The following is a 22,216-nucleotide window of genomic DNA, read 5'->3' as shown; positions in this document are numbered from 1 at the left end:
CTTGTAGATTTTTTTTTTTCTGTAGAAGTGTTTCTCTAATTAAAATTGTCAATAAGAAACTCACTTCTTACCTTGTCAGAAGGTTTAAATGGATTTCCTTGTCCGCTAATTCCACCACTGATACTAAATCCAAGGCCAGGATTCTTTTCTATTCTCACACAAAACTATATAAAAAATATATAAAAAGTAATCAAATATATATCAAAGTTAAATATCTTCAAATAAATTTACCCCTAGTAGAAAAGATTCACATTTCACTTTTGTTCTCAGGATTAGCCTATGTTAATTTGGCACACAAAGACAATATAAACTCTGATACAAAATGTTTAGTGTTTTTATAGGCATCAGTTATGATTGAACCTAGCTTGAAATTACCTGGACAAGCAGACATTAGGAAGACAAAGATATTACCATGTACAGGACTAAATTTTGATTAGCAGTTTTTAAAAATTCAAAGCCTTATAAAAAGAAAGGATTATGCATTAGTTTAATTATATACTTTATATGCATATATATTCCAACTAACTAGAAAGGACTGTATGAATAAGTGAAAGAAAGTGTAGAGTGGGAGAAAATCGTCACTATATTACCAATGCACATCAGAACAAATATTGAAACGAGTTGAACCAAGTGGTCCCAGAGATTAGCAGGCCAAAGGTTAACAGAGTTAAGAAAAAAATGTAAAGAAATACATTAGCATATGTTTTATATTTATATAAGTATATACTGGCATAGTTCTTAAAGATGACTGAAAACATTTATTTCCTTAAGTAGTTTTGTGTTTTGCCCAGCAATCTTGCTTGGACTATTAATTTGCTTATGGATGGATACAAATGCCCACACTTTTCTCTACATTTAATTTTTCAAGGTACCTTTAATTTCTACCTCTTAGATAGTTCAAGGCAAATGTGAGTTCTCTTTCTGAATTAATTAGCATATATTGTGAGTTACTGGGAACTGGATCAATTAGGTTTTGCCATTTAGCCTTAATTCAGTCATATTTCATAATAGTAAATATAATGTTTAACTATTACATAGTTCACATGCAACACAAGAGCAAAAAATTATTTTTATAGTAGAATATGAATGATTACCTTCTAAATTATGGGTAACTGAAATTACCATAAGTATTCTCCCATATTTTTCTCTTAAAGATGTTTTAATTACAACTTTTCCTTTAATTGAATCAGATTTATGAAAACTAATCATCACAGGGTGGTAGAAACTATAGTTTATCATAGTTTTGTATTTATATGGATCATAGTCTGTGGATATGAACATACACTAGTCTGATGTACTGCAAAGAAATATTTTAGCTTTATTCAATATATGAGTCTTACCTTATAATCCTTGTTATTAATCAGTGGTTAATTAGAAAATGGGAAGAAAGGAACTAATATGATTTAAACATGCTATTTTGTTTTTCCCCATACATCTGGGCATTCCCAATTAAATTATTTAAAATTTGAGTTATATCTTCTAATGTGAAAATTTTGCATTGCACAATGTCATATGTGGAGATAAATGCACTTCTGGTTTTCCCTAAGCCACTGTAAAGCCTGAAAGGACATGTATGCAACAGATTTTATTTACAAAGTAAATTGCTGAGAGTACTTTCCAGTTGTTCTCCTTCAAGATACTGACTATTTTTATTTTATATTATTGTCAATATGGAAGGCACTAAAAATCTAAGGGAAACAAATTTCATATGTGCCAAGTATATAAAGAACTGCCTCAATATATTTTTTAATAATAGAAATAATAAAGATGGCACCGTGGCTTTATAAAACTGACAAACAACCATAAATTCTGATCGGAAGCTAGACTACCCTTGGGCAGGCTGTGATATGGTTACTAGGTGTGTTGTAGCTGTTGTGCCCCATAAAGTATGTCAGAGAGAGTATTCACCTCACATATCAGGAGCTCCACCTGCCCACTAAGACCCAAAGGGGCCATAAAATGTAAGACGAGAGAATACCTCACAGCCAAGAAGCATTCTGAAACCAAAGAGGATTGGCAAAGAGGCAATGCAGTGTTCTAGCAAAAGGTCAGATCTAGACCTTTAATAGCTTATTAAGTGAGAATCAGCATTAAATTTCCTATTAAGGTGTTGATATCAATGAAAATTCTGGCTAAAGATATAAGCAAAAGCCTGGCAGTCAATGATGCATACGCTTCTTTCAGAGTCTTTTTCCATTATTTGACTTTACCTGATACTTCTGGCCTGTGTTAATCACTCTCTAATTAAAGTACTGCTTCTTATTTTAGAAAGGCCCATGACAAATTGATTGTTATATAGCAGTGAACCCCTGAGAGGCCATAATCTGTAATCTCTGGAGGATAGTGATGTGATTTGCCTCACAATGCTTTAAAATCTAGTAGCAAGAACTAAAGAAATGGTTGCACTTGTGTGTGTACATGTGCATATACAGATAATGTGTGTGTGTGTGTGTGCATGTGAGTTGGCAGGTGTAATTCAGGAATGGGGAGCTGCATCACAGAAAGGCACCAGATGATGATGTAATGAAATGGCTCTTACTGTGATATATTTTAGTGGCCATTCTCTTTCCTAGCCATACATATTATAAAGCTTTTGGTGGCTACCTGTTCTTGCTGCCTGAGATCCCTTCATCCTTCTGGTCACTATAACCTTAATTCCTCTTTCAAGAGCTACATACTTCTAATTCTCAGCTGTATGCTTTCAGAGAGTTGTGTTATCTAGATGTGAAACAAAACACTGTATCCCCTAAAAATATTATTGTTTACAGGATTGCCAGATAATCCAATCAAAAATATTAATGAGATGCCTACTAGAATTTTGAGGAAAGAGAATCTTACTTATTTTTGCTGAGAGGTTCTGGAGCTGTTGAGCTATCTTCCTACCATGAGGGGAAAGCAATTTAGAGATAGGAACCAACCCATGGAGAGAGGTCATGATTTCCACTGAGCCTAGCATTAAGCCTTATCTGAAAGTTTGCTTTTTCCCTGAAGTTTCAGCTTCTAGGAGTTAAAACATTTGCTTTTGCTTAAGTCTTATTAAATTCAGTCACTTATACTTAAAAGGCTAGTTGATAAAAAAAAATTCAAGGAGAAACTTACTTACTTGTAGATTCGTTTTTCTCACCTCTTATTTTTAAAAGAAGACAAATTACATAACTTGTTTGACAATCCTTTTGGTAAGTGAAGCACACAGAACCTCAAATATTCTGTACTGTGGGAAATTCCAGGTAAGGTTTTGATCTATTGGAAGGTTATTAATTGCTGATGCATTAAGAAGGAACCTTGTAACCAAAAACGTTTCACTTATGAGGTCATTTTCAGGCCTGAACCCTGAGAGTATTATCACAGAGAAGCTCTAGTGAAGAGGCATCCACAACCGCCTGGATTTCTGTGCAAGAAGGACATCTGAATTGCCTTCCTTGTCTATTATGTTATCTTTTCATTGATTATCTAGAATAATATCTGGCACATAGTTAGCACTCAGTTAGCTTTTGGTTGAATAATTAAATAAATGAATGGGATAACATGCATGTGCAACAAAAGATACACTCAAATATACATTGTTGAAGGTATATGATGACTTAAATGTCCTGAGTGTTTAGAAGGTATGCTAGATCTTCAAAGGATTGCTTCAATTATGTAATTAACTGCTTGGAAAAACCATTATAGTTTGAAAGTGAAAATTGTTGTAGAAATAATGATTCATGCCTTTATTCCACAATTATTTACTGATTTCCTACTAAGTGCCAGGCATCTGTTCAGACAGATAAAAATCTTTGCCCTCATGGAACATACATTCTAATGGAGAAGACAAATAATAAACATATAAACAATAAATAATTTCAGATAGTGAAGTGAACTGTGAACAAAATAAAGCAGGAAAGGGGGGTATAGACTGATGTAACAGGAGTGAGGAGCTATCTTAGGCAGAGTAGCAAAAAGAGGCTTCTCTGAGGATAAGACATTTTAACAGAAATGTGCATGATGTAAAGAATCAAGAAATGGACAATAAGAAAAATTGGAAAATTATTCCAAGTAGGAGGAACAACAATCTTAAATGCCCTGAATACATATAGGTCTTTGTAAAGTCAAGGACCTAATGATAGATATACGAATTAGCAAAATAGAATTGAGAGTCCAGAAATAAACCCTAATATTTATGGTCAACTGATTTTCAACAAAAGGCCCAATATAACTCAGTAAGGAAAGTCTTTTCAACAAATGGCTCAGGGACAACTGGATTTCCACATGCAAAATAATTATTTTTACCTCTATCTCACACTATATACAAAAAATAAGTCAAAGTAAATCAAAGACTGAAATGTATGACCTAAAGCTCTAAGAAGAAAATACAAGAGTAAATCTCAATGATCTTAAATTAGGCAATGATTTTCTAGATATGAAACCAAATGTGATGAAAGAGATGTTTGACTTTATTAAATTAAATGCTTTGGTGCTTCAAACGAGAGCCTTAAGAAAGCAAGAAGACAACCTACAGAATGGGAGAAAATATTTGCAATGTATGTGTGTATATATATATGAGTAGGGCATATACAAATAATTCACAATTTAATAAAGACAAAATAACCTAGTTAAAAAAATGGGCAAAGAATTTTAATATTTATTTAAATAAGATCCAAATGACTATAAACACATGAAAAGAGACTCATATTAGTCATTAAAAATGTAAATAAAAATAAGAACGAGATACTACTTTACAGGATGGCTATAATAAAAAAGATAGACACTAACAAGTATTGGTGAGGATGTGGAGAAATTAGAATACTTATTCATTGATGGTGGGAATGTAACATGTATGAAGTGGCAGCCACTTTAGAAAAGAGTTAGAAAGCTCCTCAAAATGGTAAACATAAATATCATTTAACCCAGCAATTTCATTCCTGGTTAACTACTACCCAAGAATATGAAAACATACATCCACACACAAACTTATACCTGGATGTTCATAGCAGTATCATTCATAATAGCCAAAAACTGGAAATAATTCAGATGTCCATCAACTGATGAACGGATAAACAGTTTTTGGTATATCCATATAATGGAATATCATTTGACAATGCAAAGGAATGAATTACTGATATATTCTACACTTATCACATTATGCTAATTGAAATTATACAGTCACAAAAAAAATCCCACATTTTATATGATCTTATTTATATGAAATGTTCAGAATAGGCAAAGGTATAGAGACACAAAGTAGATAAGTGACTGACTAGGGCTGGGGATGAAAGGAGGGAAGGGAGTATGGAGAGTGACTGCTAATGGGTAGTGGTTTCTTTTTGGAATGATGGAATGTTTAAAAATTAGATTATGAATGCACAATCATATAAATATACTGAAAACCACTGAACTGTACACTTTGAGTGGGTAAACTTTATGGTGTGTAATTTATAGTGATGACGGTGTTTAAAAAAACACTAACAAGATCAGTGTGACCAGAGAGGAAATAGCTAAGGAAAGAGCAGGAGGGGAGCAAGGGCCAGATCTGTAGGGACTTCTTGCTAGAGTAAGGATTTATAAAGGTTCAGGAATTTCCAGGACAGAAGAAGAGCTTTTTAAGCAGAAATGTGATACGATTGGATTTGTGTTTTAAAAAGATCACTTTGACAGTGGAAAACAGACTGGAGAGAAGCAACTAGAAGAAGAGAAAGCAATCAGGAGACCACTGAAATACAGGTGAGGGGATGGCCAGCTAAGGTGGTAGCAGTGCAGGTGATGAGAAGCAGAGGGTTCTGAATATATTTCAGTGGAATTTCTGTGTATTGTATATGTGAGTTGTAAGAAAGGGGAATCAAGGATCTTTGGCCACAGCAACAGGGTGAAGAGAAGATCCATTAACTGAAATAGTGAAGTCTGGAAGAGAAGCAGGTTTGGTAGAGGAAAGGGCAGGAAATCAAAGCTCCTTGTGACTATGGTGAGTTTAAGAGGTTTGTTGGATATTCAGGTTGAGATATCAACAAGTAGGCAATTGCACATAAACATCTGGAGCATAGGGGAGAGGCCAGGGCTGGAGATAAATACATTTTGGAGTCATCCATCCTGGAACTGATTACGATCATCTAGGGGAGAGTATGAATAGACAAGAGAAGTGGGTCCAGGCCTGAGCACTGGGTCACTTGACCATTTAAAGGTTGGGAGCAGAAAAGGAACTAACAAAGAAACCAGGAAAATGGCTAGTGTGTTAAGAGGAAAGCCAGAAAAACAGTGGTAGCCAAGTGAATAAAATGTTTAAAGTCAAGCCACATGCTGAGAGATCAAATGAGATGAGGATGAAGATTTGACTCTGGGGCTTAGAAGTAGAAAAAATGCTGCATGGTAATGGAATTAAACTTTAAATTAAATTAGATAGTACTTTTCCTTTTAGCTCTCAGTCTTATGGGTTATTATATGACAATGTATGATAAGGTGTGCTGTGCAATTATAAGGTAATACGATTTTTTGTTGTTACATACTTTATGTGTACTTCACAGCCATACAAAATCTGTATAAAGTTTTTCTGAATTACCAAGATTTCTAATGAGCTTGCTTAATAGGCTCACAAAGGTAATAATAATTATAAAAAAATGTAAATGTTAATATTCATGAATAATTAATATTTATGATCCTTCTATTTTCATACCTTTCTCTGTTGAGAATTGGGGATGCAAGTCCAACTCAAAATCCTAATTAAATCTTTTGAAAAGACAAATATAAATACTGATGTATAAAATTCTCTGATGTAGCATCGTCTAGATCTTTCAGAAAAAACAAGCCAACTCTGTGCATATCTAGGAAAGAAAAACTCAAATGCTTTTTAGTCTGTAAATAAAATGTAAAAGTTATTCACTTCATTTCCTTCATTTTACACTTAAGAAAAACAAAAAGATCATATGCACATTTAGTGGAACATGCACATTTATATCTTCCACATACATTTTTGCCTTGGATTATACATCTGATTCCTACTGCAATGTTTATTGAATTCTACTATGTGACTGCACAGAACTTATAAAGTTAATTTGTAGAATTTGTGGTGTTGAGTTATACATTATTGTGTCAAACTGTGAATTATAATTTGAGTTGCAGTATTATTTTGGTAGTGAATAATAAAATTCTGTGGGGAATGTATTTATAAATAGCAGCACATTAAGTGGAGCAGGTGAGGTATGGAATGCCCCTGAAATCATATGAGTAAATAACATGCAATTAAAACCATTTTAATACCTATTTTCTAACCATCTTTATTAAGTTACTGCATTTGATTTAAAAATCCAAAATTTAGATAGAACAAATCTTTACAGGGTTTTCTTCTTACATCAGGCACTCAGAATTGTGTAGTTTTCTTCACTTGGCCCTAATAGAAGAAATACTCACCTGGAACCCTTGTAAGCTCTTCAGGCAGCTGACTATACCATCTTTTCTAAAGAAATGTCTGAAACCATGTGTCTTAGCTGATTGCTTCATGTACTCCATGTATGATAAAGTGTGAAGATTATTAATTTTTTAATGGTAGACTACAGCATCTCCTGGGAAGATTTTGAAGTTTTATTTATTTACTCCTTAAATATGATGGATGCAAGTCACTTTGTGTAACTCACAGAAGCTGATTATAATATAATTCTAATGTAATGTTACAAGCTCTCTTTCAGTTACACACTTAAGTTTAATGTATACTCACAGGAATTGGCAGGAGACAGCCATGGAGCTCCAGCAACCCTGATATGTTAGGTTAATTAATGGTATGTCCTCTTGTCTAAGGCAGACATGGACTCAAGGGTGTATTTTTTCACTGCTTTACTCTTCCAGTGTGGGCTTACTCCTGACCTCTATGCTTGCCTGTAAAGCAGCAGGCTGCATGCAGCACATATGTCACATAGACTCATGAAACTGGGTTTAATTTCAGCTCAGCTCCTAAACTGTTGTGTGATCACAGCAAGACAGTTAACATCTCTGAATCTCAGTTTTCTAGTCAGTAAGAGAAACTGTTCTACCCATTCCACAGCATTATTGATTAGATTAAGTCAGCTAATACTTGAAAGGATTTTGGGACATTTGAAGCATCATGCTGATGTTTTTCTTTCCTATATTCTGCTTTGGTATCTTTATTTTACTTTGCCTTGGATTATACATTTGCAAAAGAGAAATACCAAATTAATGTAAGTTTCTTTTCAAAATATTCAACAAGTTATGGATAATTTATGTATATGCTTAAATAGTACTAACAAATATTTTACAGCTGGCAAATTGTTGAACTGTAGATAATTCTCATTAACCAGGTTAACACATAGACCAATGAAGTCAGTTTCTTTGGGAATGACCTCAAGGCATCTGCCTTTTTAAAACTCCTGAGCAGATTCTAATATACCATTGAGCTTCAGAACAACTGATGTAAAGTATTATATTATGCAAGGGAGAATAAGGTGAATATGATCTTTAAGTTTCTACACTTGCACTGGGAAACAAAGGGAAGAAGAGATAGGATGGATATGATGGTAAACATGTCTCATGTAGAATGGGAGTCAAACCTTCACTTTACTGGCTTTTTTCATTTCAATACTTAATACAACTCTGATTCTTATCCTCTATTTTATTTGTCAATAATCAGAATAGTTAATACATTAAAATCCTTTTGTAAGTATAATCCCCTGAGAATGAACGTCAAGTGACATGTATATGCTTTTGTGTTGTAGATAATTTGTTAAAAAGGACATCCATTATCAGACATCAGATTTCTAGTCCATAGAAATTAATACCTTGAATCTGGATAGCACCTATGGTTTAAATAGTTATTATTTATTTTATTTCATTTAATCCTAGAGTTGAAAACAGACTTGATACTTAATGTTTATGAAAAACAAGTATATTAAATTAGAATTCTTGGGTATTTTGCCCTAAGTGTGATGAGTAGTTTGAAAGTTGAGATGGTTTCATCATTGAAAAGGATCACTAAAGTTTACTAAGTACTTCTTTATGGCTACACAAAGTATTCTTTGCATGTAAAAAAAGACATTCATTTTAACTGATTCAGTGTCATCAGTGGTAGCATTTATTATATGCTCATTTCTATATGAAACTTTACTTTAAGTCAGATTATAAATGTATTAGTTCTTTAGGTCACATTATAGGATACAGAGTTACATTTTTGTTAATACTAAAACATTCCACTTGGTCAGTACCTTTTGCTTTCAAAGCATTGAAAGTGTTCATGTGAGTTTGAGTCAACACACTATCTGTATAAGGTAGTTTTATAATTCTGAATTGTAGCTGAAATAAATTTAATTACTATTATTTGACAGAAGAGGACACTGAGTCTACAGCCAGCAAATGTCTGAGATCATATGATTAATTTAATTGTGAGACTGGAACACAGAACTTGGGTTTTAGGTCAGACAAACCTGGTTTAAAATTCCAGCTTGATCAATTATTTCACCAAAGATCAATCTTTCACGAGTTACTTATTTTATTTGTGCCTTGGTTACTTCACTTATAAAAAAGAAATAAGATTATTGTGAAGGTTAAATGAAATAGTATGCATAAGCAGAACCAGCAATTTAATTAGTGGGGCCTGCTGCAAAATGAAAATGTGTTCAATGATCATTAAGAATTAGGAGTTGGTGACAGAGCATTAAACCAAATATGGGGACTTTCAAAGGTAGGACTTTGTGCAACTACATGGGTCACACACCTCTGAAACCAGGCCTGGGTGTAAGATACATAGCATACATAACATATACATACTATACAGTAGTCCCCCCTTACCCAGTCACTCTGTGGTTTCAGTTACCCAAGGTCAACCACAGTCTGGAAGAAAATGACCTTTTGACCTATTATCAGAAGGTCAGTAGTAGCCTGACACTATATCACAATGGTTACATCATTCACCTCACTTTTACTCATCATGTAGGCTTTTCTAATCTTACATCATCACAAGAAGGGTGAGAGCATTACAGTAAGATATTTTGAGAGAGTGACAGAGAACAAAACTACATTCACATTATTACAGAATATTGTTATAATTGTCCCATTTTATTATTAGCTATTGTTAATCTCTTACTGTGCCTAATTTATAAATTAAACTTTATCATAGTTATGTATGTACAGGGAAAAATCATACATCTAGGGTTTGGAACTCTCTGTGGTTTCAGGCATCCACTGGAGATCTTCGCACGTACCTCCTGCAGATAAGGGGGACTATATCTAATATATAAAGCATAGTAGACATTCAATGCACAGTAACTGTTGTCCCTTCTTTTTCTATTTGCATTCAGACTTCTTTTCTCTAAATTAATAAATGTGTATTGTAATGGATATTTTGTCACCTGTAGCATTCCAGTAAGTAATTATTTTTTTAAAGTAAAATCTCTAAGCTTCACTTTAATAGAAATTATTGTGCTTTATCATTCTGCATAGTCTCTTTGTACTGTGATTATGATGTCTCCTTGCACCTAAAACTATGAATGATTTAATTTTTTTCCATATTGTACAGCTCTCCTCAACTTACAACTTACAATGGGCTTACATGAATCCATTGTAAGTAGAAAATACTGTAATTTGAAAATGTGTTTTAATATACCTAACCTACTGATACATTATAGCTCAGACTAGCCCACCTTACACACATGCTTAAGACACATTAGATTACAGTTGGACACAATTATCTAAAACATGAGACTCAAACTCCAAATTCTGAGATCTATTCCTACTTATTCTCTTTCCTGAAGGCTATAGAGTTAAATGAAGAAGTGGAGTGTTAGAAAAAGAAAAAGAGATGAAGGAAAACAGTGTATGCCAGTCATTTAATGGGAAGTGTTTAAAAGCTGGTGGAGGAGGTTGTGGGGAAGCCCTGGTTTGTGGTGGTTGTTGATTTCCCTGGTGGAATTATCCCCACAATTTCAAACTGTCAGCATGATGCCATTGAAGGTGGAGCTGGGAAGAGATGCACACGGGAACTGGCTAGTATGCATTGGCTCCTGTATGCCACTGGCAAAGGACAATATTTAACACGGCCATGGAAGGTTTAAGTTTTTACCTCTCAGTTTGAATGGCACATTCTGTTACAGCTGTTAAAATGCTTGCAAGCAACTATAAATACATTCTCTGGAAGAATCATCATGTTCCAAATTTAATGAGCATGTAAACTTTAGAATTTAGTAATCCTCTCATTAGCAAATTATAAAATTTATGTACTTTTTGAGAAGTAATGTCAAAAAGGCCTTTACGTTTAGAGCATTCAGAATAATTGCATGTTACACCAAACCTACTATTTAAAGTAGGTGAAAGATAGGGCATTAATCTCAGTGGACTTTTAAATGTGCTGATTCTGGGAGGGAAAAAAAATCATGTAGCTGCTAATAGGAATAAGTACATTAGAGAATTCAGTTGAGGTTATGATCTTTGTGGGAAGGAATATGAACAATTTTATTTTTAGATAATTATTTTTTATTGAAGGGTAGTTGACATACAGTATTACATTAGTTTCAGGTGTCCAACACAGTGATTGAACATTTATATGCATGATAATTCTAGGTACCAGCTATCACCATACCAAGTTGTCACAAAATTTTGACTATATTCCTTATGCTCATTACATCCCGGTTACTTACTTATTTTACAACAATTTTTAACCTTCTAAGATGCCTATGGTAAAGTATAATTTAAAACTTTATTAATTTTTTAGAACCTCTGGAGAATTAAAAATATCACATCATAACCTGATAAAAGACACTTGTTTGGTTTATTTTATCTTAAATCCAACACTTGGCCTAGATCAACAGAATAGGAAGAAACATCTTTAAAAAGCTTATGATTCTGGGAATGGTTAACACATAATCTCAGCTTCAAGAAGAGTACTAAGAAATAGAGGAGATGTCTTGAGCAGCTGGGATCCAAATAATAAATAGCTTTTAACAGTATAAAGGAAAAAACTGGAGAATGAAGGTAACCTTGTCTGATATGTTTAGGAAATAAAGTGACGTGATATGTGTAGCTTTGAATAAGAAAAATAAAGTGGAGCCTTTATAAAGGAGTTAGGAAGTCAGTGGGAGCTTTGCCTGATTATATGAAAGAATGAAATAAGAGAAATTAATTTTATGAGAGTATTAAGATCTTAAATGCCTTACTTCCTAAGCTTAAAAAACTCAATAGATGAGATCCTATTCAGTTTTCTGGTTCTAAGAAAGAAAAACAGACTCTATAATGGAAAATTTTAGATAGGTCAGAATAGCAGCAATTTTTTTGCTACACAGCATTTATCCGTAGCTTTTGGAGCATTTCAGAAATGTTTCTCCTCTAACTGCTCTTCATCATTTTCTTCATAGCAGAGCTTTATCTCTGTGATATGCAACAATCAGAAGGTAGGACTCTAAAAAATGTTCCCGCAAATAGAGGTAAATACGCGGATTACTTTCCACACTGTCAATTTCACCAGCGGTCTTGGTTAATACACCGTCCACTGAAGCTCTTCGTAACATTTGAAAGCCATGTTGTAGAGCTAATTTGGAGTTGCAAGTGAGTAGGAGGTGTAGGGAAAAACAGAATAACTACACCAGCTCATCAATTCTTCCTTATGTGAAGTTGGAATTTTCCCAGCTCTTATAGCCTACATGTTGTAGTCCTTAAACACTAAAAGTAATGGTAAAATCCCTACAAACTGCTCCACTCCATTCGACATCGTGATAGCCTTAATGTGTCCCATACAAGCTGATGAGGGAAGGCAAACCATGGATTCATTGGAGTTTCCTAAACATTTCCTGAAAACTATCAATGATAAGAACTTTTCTCACCTGCTCTGGATATCCATCCACACTCCTTTGCCCTTTAGTTTGAATTAAGCACCGTCCAGGCTGAGGTCCTCGAGTGGCCTGTGAAGAGGGGATCTGAATAGGCAATGGTGACTGAAACTGCTGGATGGTCACTTTGTTTATATTCCCCTCGTATGGCTGCTGCTCCCGGCTGCGATGCTGAAGGCTTTGGGACCCCATCAAGGTCTGGATGTGGCTGCCTGCCTGTGAGGAAGATAATCTGTCAGACGAAGATTCGTGGTGTTGAAAGGATGTGATTAAAGTAGAAAACATGCACAGAATGCCTCTCCAGTAAAGTGGCATGATGTGGGCATTCAGCCATGGCCGAAAGGATAATGAAAAAACAGTAAGGGTCCGCCTACTGTGGTTTATGAAAATGTTAATATTGGAGCAAGGTTGCATTAAACACCCTCACAGTCATCTGGTGGCTTGCCAAAGATTATTTTAAGGGAACAAAATTCAGCCTGATAAATCTCAAGAGGAAAAAGAAATCATGACTTCAAGTGGAGTTCTACCTGCCGTTTCGTTTTGAATAATAGCGTGGAGAGAAATGTAATATATGAAACATTAGGGGGAAAATGATAGAACTTGTTTCCTAATCCTGAAACAAAAGCATTGTATAGTTTCCTTTTTACTACAGGTGTATAGTAAGCTCGTTCGGGTGAGAATAATTTGTGTCAATTTTCTGCATTATTAAATGAAGAATATAGTTTTTGGAATCTTTAAGTTACATTAATAATTAATCATGTGATAAATTCCTGTCTGCATCTGTACCTGGCAAAAGCACTAGATAAGGAAAGGTCTTCAAAGTGAGTTCTCTGTGCAGATTATCTCGTCATGGACTTTTAGAGAGATTCATCAGCACCTCATTTAAAGCCATTTCTCATTCCTTAAGGGCAGTGTTTTGGAAGAGAGAGGATATGCTTTGGTCACTCATCTTTAAATAAAATGGTGCATATCCCTGTTCGTTATTCACACTGATTTTCTCACCTTCATACTAGCACCGGCTCCTTCAGTCATTCTACCTGATATCTTTTCTACCAAGCAAGCAATTCTGCTTGTGAGCTGGTAACCTAGAACATGTCTTTTAAAATTAAATATGGTTTAAAATGGAGATCTAACATGGGAAGCGAATGCTTGTCATTAATACTTCTAAACCTATATTTAGTGCTATGCTTGGTACTTTACCCATTGCTGCAGAAAGATCTGAGGGGTTATTTCCTGAATTCATTTTCTTTCTTGTTGATCTTTTAAGGGTAGATAATTTGGAATTCAGGAGCGAATTGCACTTTAGAATTCATTGGCTAGGAAAGTTTGTGAATTTCCCTGACTAATCAAGATTTTTGGTTATTATGAAAAAGTCAGATTGGAGGAATAAAGGAAAAATTATTGAATAAGTATTCAAGGAAGAAATTAATTTGAATTATTTTAAAGTCTATAAAGAAGAGCAACATAAGAGACATAGGAAATGATAATAATCATGGAAAATCATTTGGAGAAGGTAGAAGACATACTGCTTAATTCCCAACAAGAGGTAATTTCAGTGAAGAAAAAGTTAAAATTATTATCTGACAATATGTAGGTCAAATAAATAATCATTTGGATATATTTTTAGATATCCAACTGGCTGCCTTATTACATGTACACTTTTTACATTCAAAAACAGTAAAGATATTTCATTCATGAGACTGGAAGAAAAGAGGCAAAAAATTTCAGGTTATAGCAGCACAATTTCAAAACAATTCAGTCCATCACAATTAACCAGTGATCACAAAACTATACTACCATAAATACAACTAAGATAACCTCATAAAGGGCAACTGTGTATTTCTCTGTTTTATCTATTCCCCTTTCAGAAATCTAAATGAAAGGAGATGTTTCAACCTCAGCCATTCTTGAAGACTGAATAGCTCTGTGGTCAAATTTTTCCTTATTGTTAAGTCAATTCTCTCCTACCTCATGGGAATCCATGTTCTCTTGTTGGGTAGAAGAGCAAAGCCATGGAAACACAGTGTCACATTTTGAGCTGCTGTACTCTGAATGACTCCCTGCCATGCTGAGTTACGTAGTCAAAGAAAATGACTTCCTGGAGTTAGAGGAGCTATGGGTGTAGGCTGACTGGCTTGGCTATGGCACATTGAATTGATACTACATTTATATCTGCTTCTCACCTCTACTGGTATAATATTGGTGGGTCTTCAGTCAGTGCTTGAGCCAGTGGGAAAGAGGAAGACGAAATTTAATTCAAAGTGATTACATAGACAAGCAATTTTAACACCCAGAAAAACTTAGAGGGATCCAGAACATAGTGTTAGTTCCACAATACGTAATCTACATGAGACAGTCAATAAGGACTGCTTGACATTCTGCTAATGATCTGTCCGAAGGTGAAAAAGTTATTCTATATATAATATAACTATAGTAGTCTTTAGACTTACTTTCCTGGCTTTTCTCCTAATGGGACAGATATTTCCTTCCAATGAGGTCAGAATTATGCTTTGATTTGAGGGCAAGTGCCATACCCTGGTTACCATCTCTAATGACTGCATGGTAACTGGCATTTAACAAATAATAGCTACCATCTAAACACTAGGTACCAAACAGTGTGCTAAAACTTACCTTATACATATCACCTCCTTTAATCCTTACATCAGCATTAGAAATAATTACAATTAATTATTATTATCCAACTTTGCTGAGAAGAAAACTAAGGAGAGGTTAATTCCCAAGTATCTGTGCAACTGGTAAACTGACAGGACCAGTATGTATATCAAGGCTGACTGATTATCAAAGGTCATGCTATTAAACACAAAATTATACTACAACCCCCTTGCATATTTGCTCTCTCCCCTTAATGTAGAATTGTGAAGTGAAAAGGAGCTTTGAAAATGATCAGGTGGTTGAGGTAAGATCTATTAAATTTCTTTAGCAGCTCTTTAATTTGCCAAAGGGCCATTCCTACTAATATAATTAGGGCTGTTACCTATTTTACATCTTATGATGTCACTTAGAGATTTATAGTTAAGCAAAAAGGATGCTTTTCTGTGGTATTTAGTACTTTTTCCATGATTATGAAGCAATGAAATTCATGTTCTCAGATGGCTTGGCAAAACATAAAGTGAGCATGGAAGGAGCAAGCTGGGAAATGATTGTTTGCACCAGCAGCAGTTCCCTTACTCACTACTGGGCTATAGGTTGCAATGAATGGGGATGGGGGATGACAGCTGTAGGAAGCTAGGAATTAGCAATGAATTTTGTGTGACGTTAAGTAAACATAAAGGACACAACACATCTAAAAGAATACTTATGTTGCAGTGGGAATGTAAAGAAGAAGTGTTTTGACTGGCATGAAAGCTTAAGAAAGGTAATGAGGGAGCTCATGATAAAGTAAAAAAGACTAATGAAAATGTAGAAAATGTCAGAGACTGTATGTGTTCGAGCAGAGGGTTAGCTATGAGAGCGCTGACTCGTACTGGAAGGGAATCTGAACACGACGGTTTCTGTAAAGACTGTGCTACACATTCTGAATGATAAAAAGAAGTAGAAAAGATTTGACATTTATTTTGAACTTTCCAGGGAAGGTTGAACAAAACAACATGTATTTGAGGAGAATAGTGATGGAATATGGCGTTTTCAAGTTGACCCAAAAACATACTGTCAAATTTTACAGGGGAAAACTCCAATATCCATAGGACCCAAGAAAATGTTTGTGTCAGCCACAGAAAAGAAATGTTGATTTGACGCCAAATAGCACTGTTCATGTAAAAATCATCCCACAGCTCATCAGCCTTATTATGAAGAAATTTAAAGTGTTTGGGAGGTTTTGTATGACATAAAGGAAATGAATGTCTCACTATGGCAATGCTTTGGTTCACACAATTCTCTTAGCAAAGAATGTTAGACTGAGAAGTATATTACCCAATTTGGTCATCTGTTTTACCACCCTTCTTGGCTCTCGAACAACTTGGTGTTGCTTCCAAAAATCAAACATAGCCTCAAATGATAACAATTTATACCACTGAGAATATGCAAAGGGAAACACTCATTCTTTAAAATTAAATCCAATAGGTTCTAAAAAATGTTTGGAAGCAAGTGCCAATAACACAATCATATATAAAAGGTAACTCAGGAATTGATTTTAAGAAACCTGCAGCATTCATTTAAATGAAACTGTTCCAGTAATTTCGTAAAACAACAACAAAACAGTTCTATCTTTTTCATATTCACATCACATATTCTGTAATGACTCCTTTTTTAATATGCAAGTTTTAAAAACTGAAGCATTTCTGGATTTCTGCTTCCAGGTATATGGAGTAGACATACTTTTCTCTATTCCCTCTGTTAAGAACAACTAAAAATCCTGAACACTATATAAAAACAAATATAAGAAAATTTTGGAAAGTAGACAGAAGAAAGCAGATCAGCTAGGGATCTGGGGAACAAGTAAACTCTGGTGGCGAGTTCCTTGGATTTTATTTTTGTGTCATATAACCCAGACTGGAACTGAAGAAGCAGACAACCCCAAAATAATAACAGATGCAGAACAGAAAAGCCCCAACAAAAGACTGGTCTCTCTAGTTTAAGGACCACGAAAGGGAGAGCCTAGCAAAAAGAAAAGTTTAAGGCAATGACTACTTTACTATACCCAGATACCATAGAAAAAAACTGTGGTTCATCCAAAAATGCCATCAAAGCCCTGCAAAAAGGCACACCACACTCCTGCTAGGGTGATGTCAGAGAAAGCAAAGTAGGGTGCCACTATATTGATCCTCATCTGCCTATAGCAAGCCTCTCCCCATCAAAGGTGTCAGTAGAGACCATACAAGAAGCATGGACTTCTACTCCCACCCACAGTAATGAGTCAGCCTTTTACCTTCCTAATAGTGTGGTGTGAGATGGCCCAGCAGAGGGTCATGACCTTCACTATTGTCCAGTGATAATGGAGCTACCCCCATGAGATATCAGTGGAGACCATCTGGGGAGCTGGAACTTCCATCTCCACCTAGCAATGCTGAGAAACTTTGCCTGAAGTATGAACTGAAGTTGAGACAGAAAATTTGAATTCCACATCCACCTGGCCAAAATGAGGCCTTGCTCCACTCTTCACCAGCTGGAGTGGTATCAGAGAAAGCCAGCTAAACCAGGTGGAAATACAATCCAGAGTGTTATAATATGATATGAAAATGTCCAGGTTTCAATTATACGAAGAACTAGGAAAATATCAAACTGAATGAAAAAAGACAATAAATGCCAACACAGAGAAAACAGAGATGTTAAGAATTATTTGTCAAAGATTTTAAGGCGGTCATTTAAAAAAAAAAGCTTCACAATCCAAGTGCCCATTGACAGATGAATGGATAAAGATGTAGTACATACACACAATGGAATTACTCAGCCATAAAAAGGAAATCTTGCCATTTGCAAAAACATGGGTAGACATAGAGGATATCGTACTAAGTGAAATAAGTCAGAAAAGACAAATACCATGTAATCTCTCACTTATATGTGAAATCTAAAAAACAAAACAAACAAAAATACTGACAACAGCCTGTTGGTTACCATAGGGGAGGGGGTGGGGGGTAGGTGAAACAGACGAAGGGGATAAAGAAGTACAAATTCAAATTATAAAATAAATTATTTTTATGTGGAATGGAATGGAAATACAGCATAGAGAATTTAACCAATAATACTGTAATATCTTGGTATGGGAGTAGGGGTAACTACACTTAATTGTGGTGAGCATTTAGTAAAGTATATAATTATTGAATCAATATGTTGCATATCTAAAACCAATATAATATTTTATATCAAGTGTATTCCAATGGAAAAAAAGCTTCAGTGACCAATTATGCATAAGCTTGAAACAAATGAAAAATATAGAAACCCAGTAAAGAAAAATTAGAATCTCAGAAAAAAAACAGAAGATATAATGGGGAAACAAATGGATATTTTAGAGCTAGAAAATACAATAACTGAAAAACTGAGTGAATGGCTTTGAAATCAGAGTGTAGAGAATAGAGGAAAGAAATAGTAAACTAAAAGATAGGACAATAAAAATTATCCAATCTGAATAACAGAGAGAAAAAATACTGAATAAAAAAGTGAACAGAGTCTCAGGGGCCTGTGGGACTGTACAAAAGTTCTAAAAATCATGTTATCAAAAGGGCAGGAGAAAAAAAGTGAGGCTGAATAATTAAACAAAGAAATAATGGCTGAAAAATTCAGAAATTTGTCAAAAGACTAACACCTACAGATTTAAGAAGCAGATAAAACCCTGTACAGGATAAATCCAAAGAAATCCATGCAAGACACTATAATTAAACTTCTAAAAACTAATTAAAGACATAGGAAAAATCTTAAAAACAGCTAGAGAAAAATAACATCATGACTACAGAGGAAAAACAATTCAAAGGACAATAAAAGTCACATCTAAAACCACTGAGGACAGAAAGAAGTGGCAAAATATTTGAGGTGAAGAAAATAAACTGTCAACCCCAAATGCTATACCAGTAAAAATATTCTTTGGAAATTAAAGGGAAATTGAGACATTCTAGGATGAAGGAAAACATAAAGGCAATTTGTTGCCACCAGACTTATTCTAAAGTGATGGCTAAAGTAAGTTCTCTAAATAAAAAGGAAATGATGAAAGAAGAAACCTTGGAACATTAGGAAGGAAGAACATTGCAAGCAAATATGTGGAAAAATACAATGAGCTTTCTTTCTCTTGAATTTTCGAAATTATGTTTGATGACTGAAGTAAAATTAGGACTCTATATTAGTAAAAATGGTTCTTGTATGTAGAGGAAATATTTAAGACAATTATCAACAGAGGGGGGCTTCTGTGCTTTCCTTGAATATACTTTACTGTAACTTGAGGTTTCTATGCTTTCTAAACTAAGGTTTCTACATTTACTTGAACTACTAAGTTATGATGTGAGTAGACTCTTGCAAGTTACATAGGATAATGTATATCAGGAACAATCACTGAAAAAGCTACATAGAGATATACTAAATATATTAAACAAAATGAAATTCTAAAAAAGTGTTCAAATAACTCACAAGAGGGAAAAAGAAAACAGGAGCAAAAAAAGGAAGAACAAATAGAAAACAAAAAATTACATAAGACCTAAACTTTAATGTGTCAATTTTTAAATTAAATGCAAATTAATTAAATATACAAATTAAAAGACAGATATTGGTAGAGTGGGTTAGAAATTATAACTCATCTATATGCAGACCATAAGAAATCACTTCAAATATAACAATATGGACAGGTAGAAAGTAAATGATCAGTACATATATAATGTAAATATTAATTAAAGGAAAAAAGAGATAGCTATATTAATACCATATAAAGTAGACTTCAGAATGAAGAAAATAGAGATATGGATTTTATATATGAAAAAAGTGTCATATGTAAAACTAAAAAGATGCATAAATGCTAAATGTGTACACAATAAACAGAGCTGCAAATCTGTAGAGCAAAACTGATGGAACTGAAAGAGAAATAGGCAAATCCACAACTACAGTAGGAGATTTCAACCCCCTTCTCTCAACAATCAATTGGAGAACCAGACTGAAAATTAGCAAGAATATAGAACTCAACAATGCATCAACCAACCAGATCTAATTGTCACAGAATGTTTGACCTGACAGCAGCAGAATATACATTCTCTTCAAGTTCCCACAGAATATTTACTAACATAGACCAAATCCTGCACCAGAAAACAAATCTCAAAAAGTTAAAAAAATTGAAATTGTACAGAATGTGTTCTCCAATCACAATGGGCTTAAATTGGAAATCAGTGACAGAAAGATAGAAGGAACACATCCAACCAAACGTTTGGAAACTAAACAATGCAGTTCTAAATAATTCATGGGTCAAAGAAGTATCAAGGGAACTAAAACAATAAATTGAACTGAATGTAAATGAAAACACAACATAAAAAGTTTTATGAAATAGCTAAAGCAGTGCTGAGAGGGAAATTAATAGCATCGAATGCATATGCTAAAAAGGAAGAAGTCTCAAATCAACAATTAAGTTCTTATCTCAAGAGCCTAGAAAAAGAAGAGCTAAATAAACCCAAAGCAAGCACAAGGAAGGAAATAATAAAAAGAGAAGAAATCAATTAAACTGAAAATGAAGAGCAGATAAAATAGAAGAAACAAGAGCTGGTTCTTTGAAGAGACCAATAAAATTGACACACTTCTAGCAAGACCAAAAGAGAAAAAAAGAAAGAAGACATTAATAAAATCAGGAATGAAGAAGGGAATATCACTAAAGATCCTGCAGACACTGTATGAATAAGCTAATACTGCAAATAACTCTACACACATAAATATGACAATTCATATGAAACTGTCATATGAAATGGGGGTCCTTGAAAAACACAAACTACTATAACTCACCCGTGATGTAGATAATCTGAATAGCCCTGCAACTATAAAGATTGGAATCTGTAACTTAAAAACTCTCAAAATAATAATCTCCAGCCCCAGATACTTACATTGGATAATTCTACCAAACTTTTAAATACAAATCAACACCAATTACACACACTCTTTTCCACAAAACAGAAGAGGAGGAAACACTTCCCAAATTATTTTATGAAGCTGGTATTACCCCAATAACAAAATTAGACAAGGACAGTAAAATTTAAGAAAGGCATCTACAGACTAATACCATGCACAGATAAGTGCAAAACCCTTAACAAAATATTGACAAATAGGGTTCATCAAGATATAAAAAGGATATATATATAAATTTATTTATATATGTTATACATAATAATAGTAATTATGTAATAGTAATATATTTTATCTTTTCTAAAGTCGGCAATATATAAAAAGAATTATATACTGTGACAGAGTGGAGTTTATTCTAGTAATACAAAGCTTGTTCAATATTTAAAAATCAACCAAAGCAATGTTTCATATTAATACACTACAGAAGAAAAATCATGTGATCTTATCAGTGGAAGCAGAATATATTTGACAAAACTTAGCATCTATTCATGATTAAAACTCTCAGAAATAAATATGGAGATGGAGGGGAACTTGGAACTTCCTCAACTTGATAAAGAACATATACAGAAAACCTGCAGCTAACATACTCAATGGTGAAAAACTCAATGTTTTGTCCCTAAGATGAAGAATAAGGCATGGATGTCCATACTCACCACTCATACTCAACATAGTGCTGGAAGTTCTAGTCAGTAGAATAAGCAGAAAAGGAAATAAAGCCATACAGATTGAAGAGGAAGAAATGAATTGTCCTTATTGGTTGATGGCATGGTTGTCTACATAAAAAACCCAAAAGAATCAACAAAAAATTCCTAGAACTAACAAGCAAATCAAGCAAGGTTGCAGGATGCCAGGTCAGACGGATTTATGCATGCTAGCAATGAACACAT

General features: G+C 34.2%; 1 protein-coding gene across 5 annotated transcripts in view; it reads right to left on the bottom strand.

Annotated features, from left to right (window-relative positions):
* LRRC7 (leucine rich repeat containing 7) overlaps nucleotides 1-22,216 on the bottom strand; it is a 488,385-nt gene that overhangs the window by 53,461 nt on the left and 412,708 nt on the right. For all 5 annotated transcript variants that reach the window (XM_037024309.2, XM_073234117.1, XM_037024313.2 and 2 more), the window contains 2 exons: nucleotides 12,786-13,007; nucleotides 72-164 (listed from right to left, as the gene is read on the bottom strand). In XM_037024309.2, the coding sequence (XP_036880204.1) occupies nucleotides 72-164; nucleotides 12,786-13,007 (315 nt within the window). The remainder of the gene's footprint in view (nucleotides 1-71; nucleotides 165-12,785; nucleotides 13,008-22,216) is intronic.

This window comes from Manis javanica, chromosome 4 (assembly GCF_040802235.1).
Source record: "Manis javanica isolate MJ-LG chromosome 4, MJ_LKY, whole genome shotgun sequence".
Lineage (NCBI taxonomy): Eukaryota > Metazoa > Chordata > Mammalia > Pholidota > Manidae > Manis > Manis javanica.
Note: the sequence above shows the minus strand (reverse complement) of the source record. Positions and strands in the feature narration are given on the sequence as shown.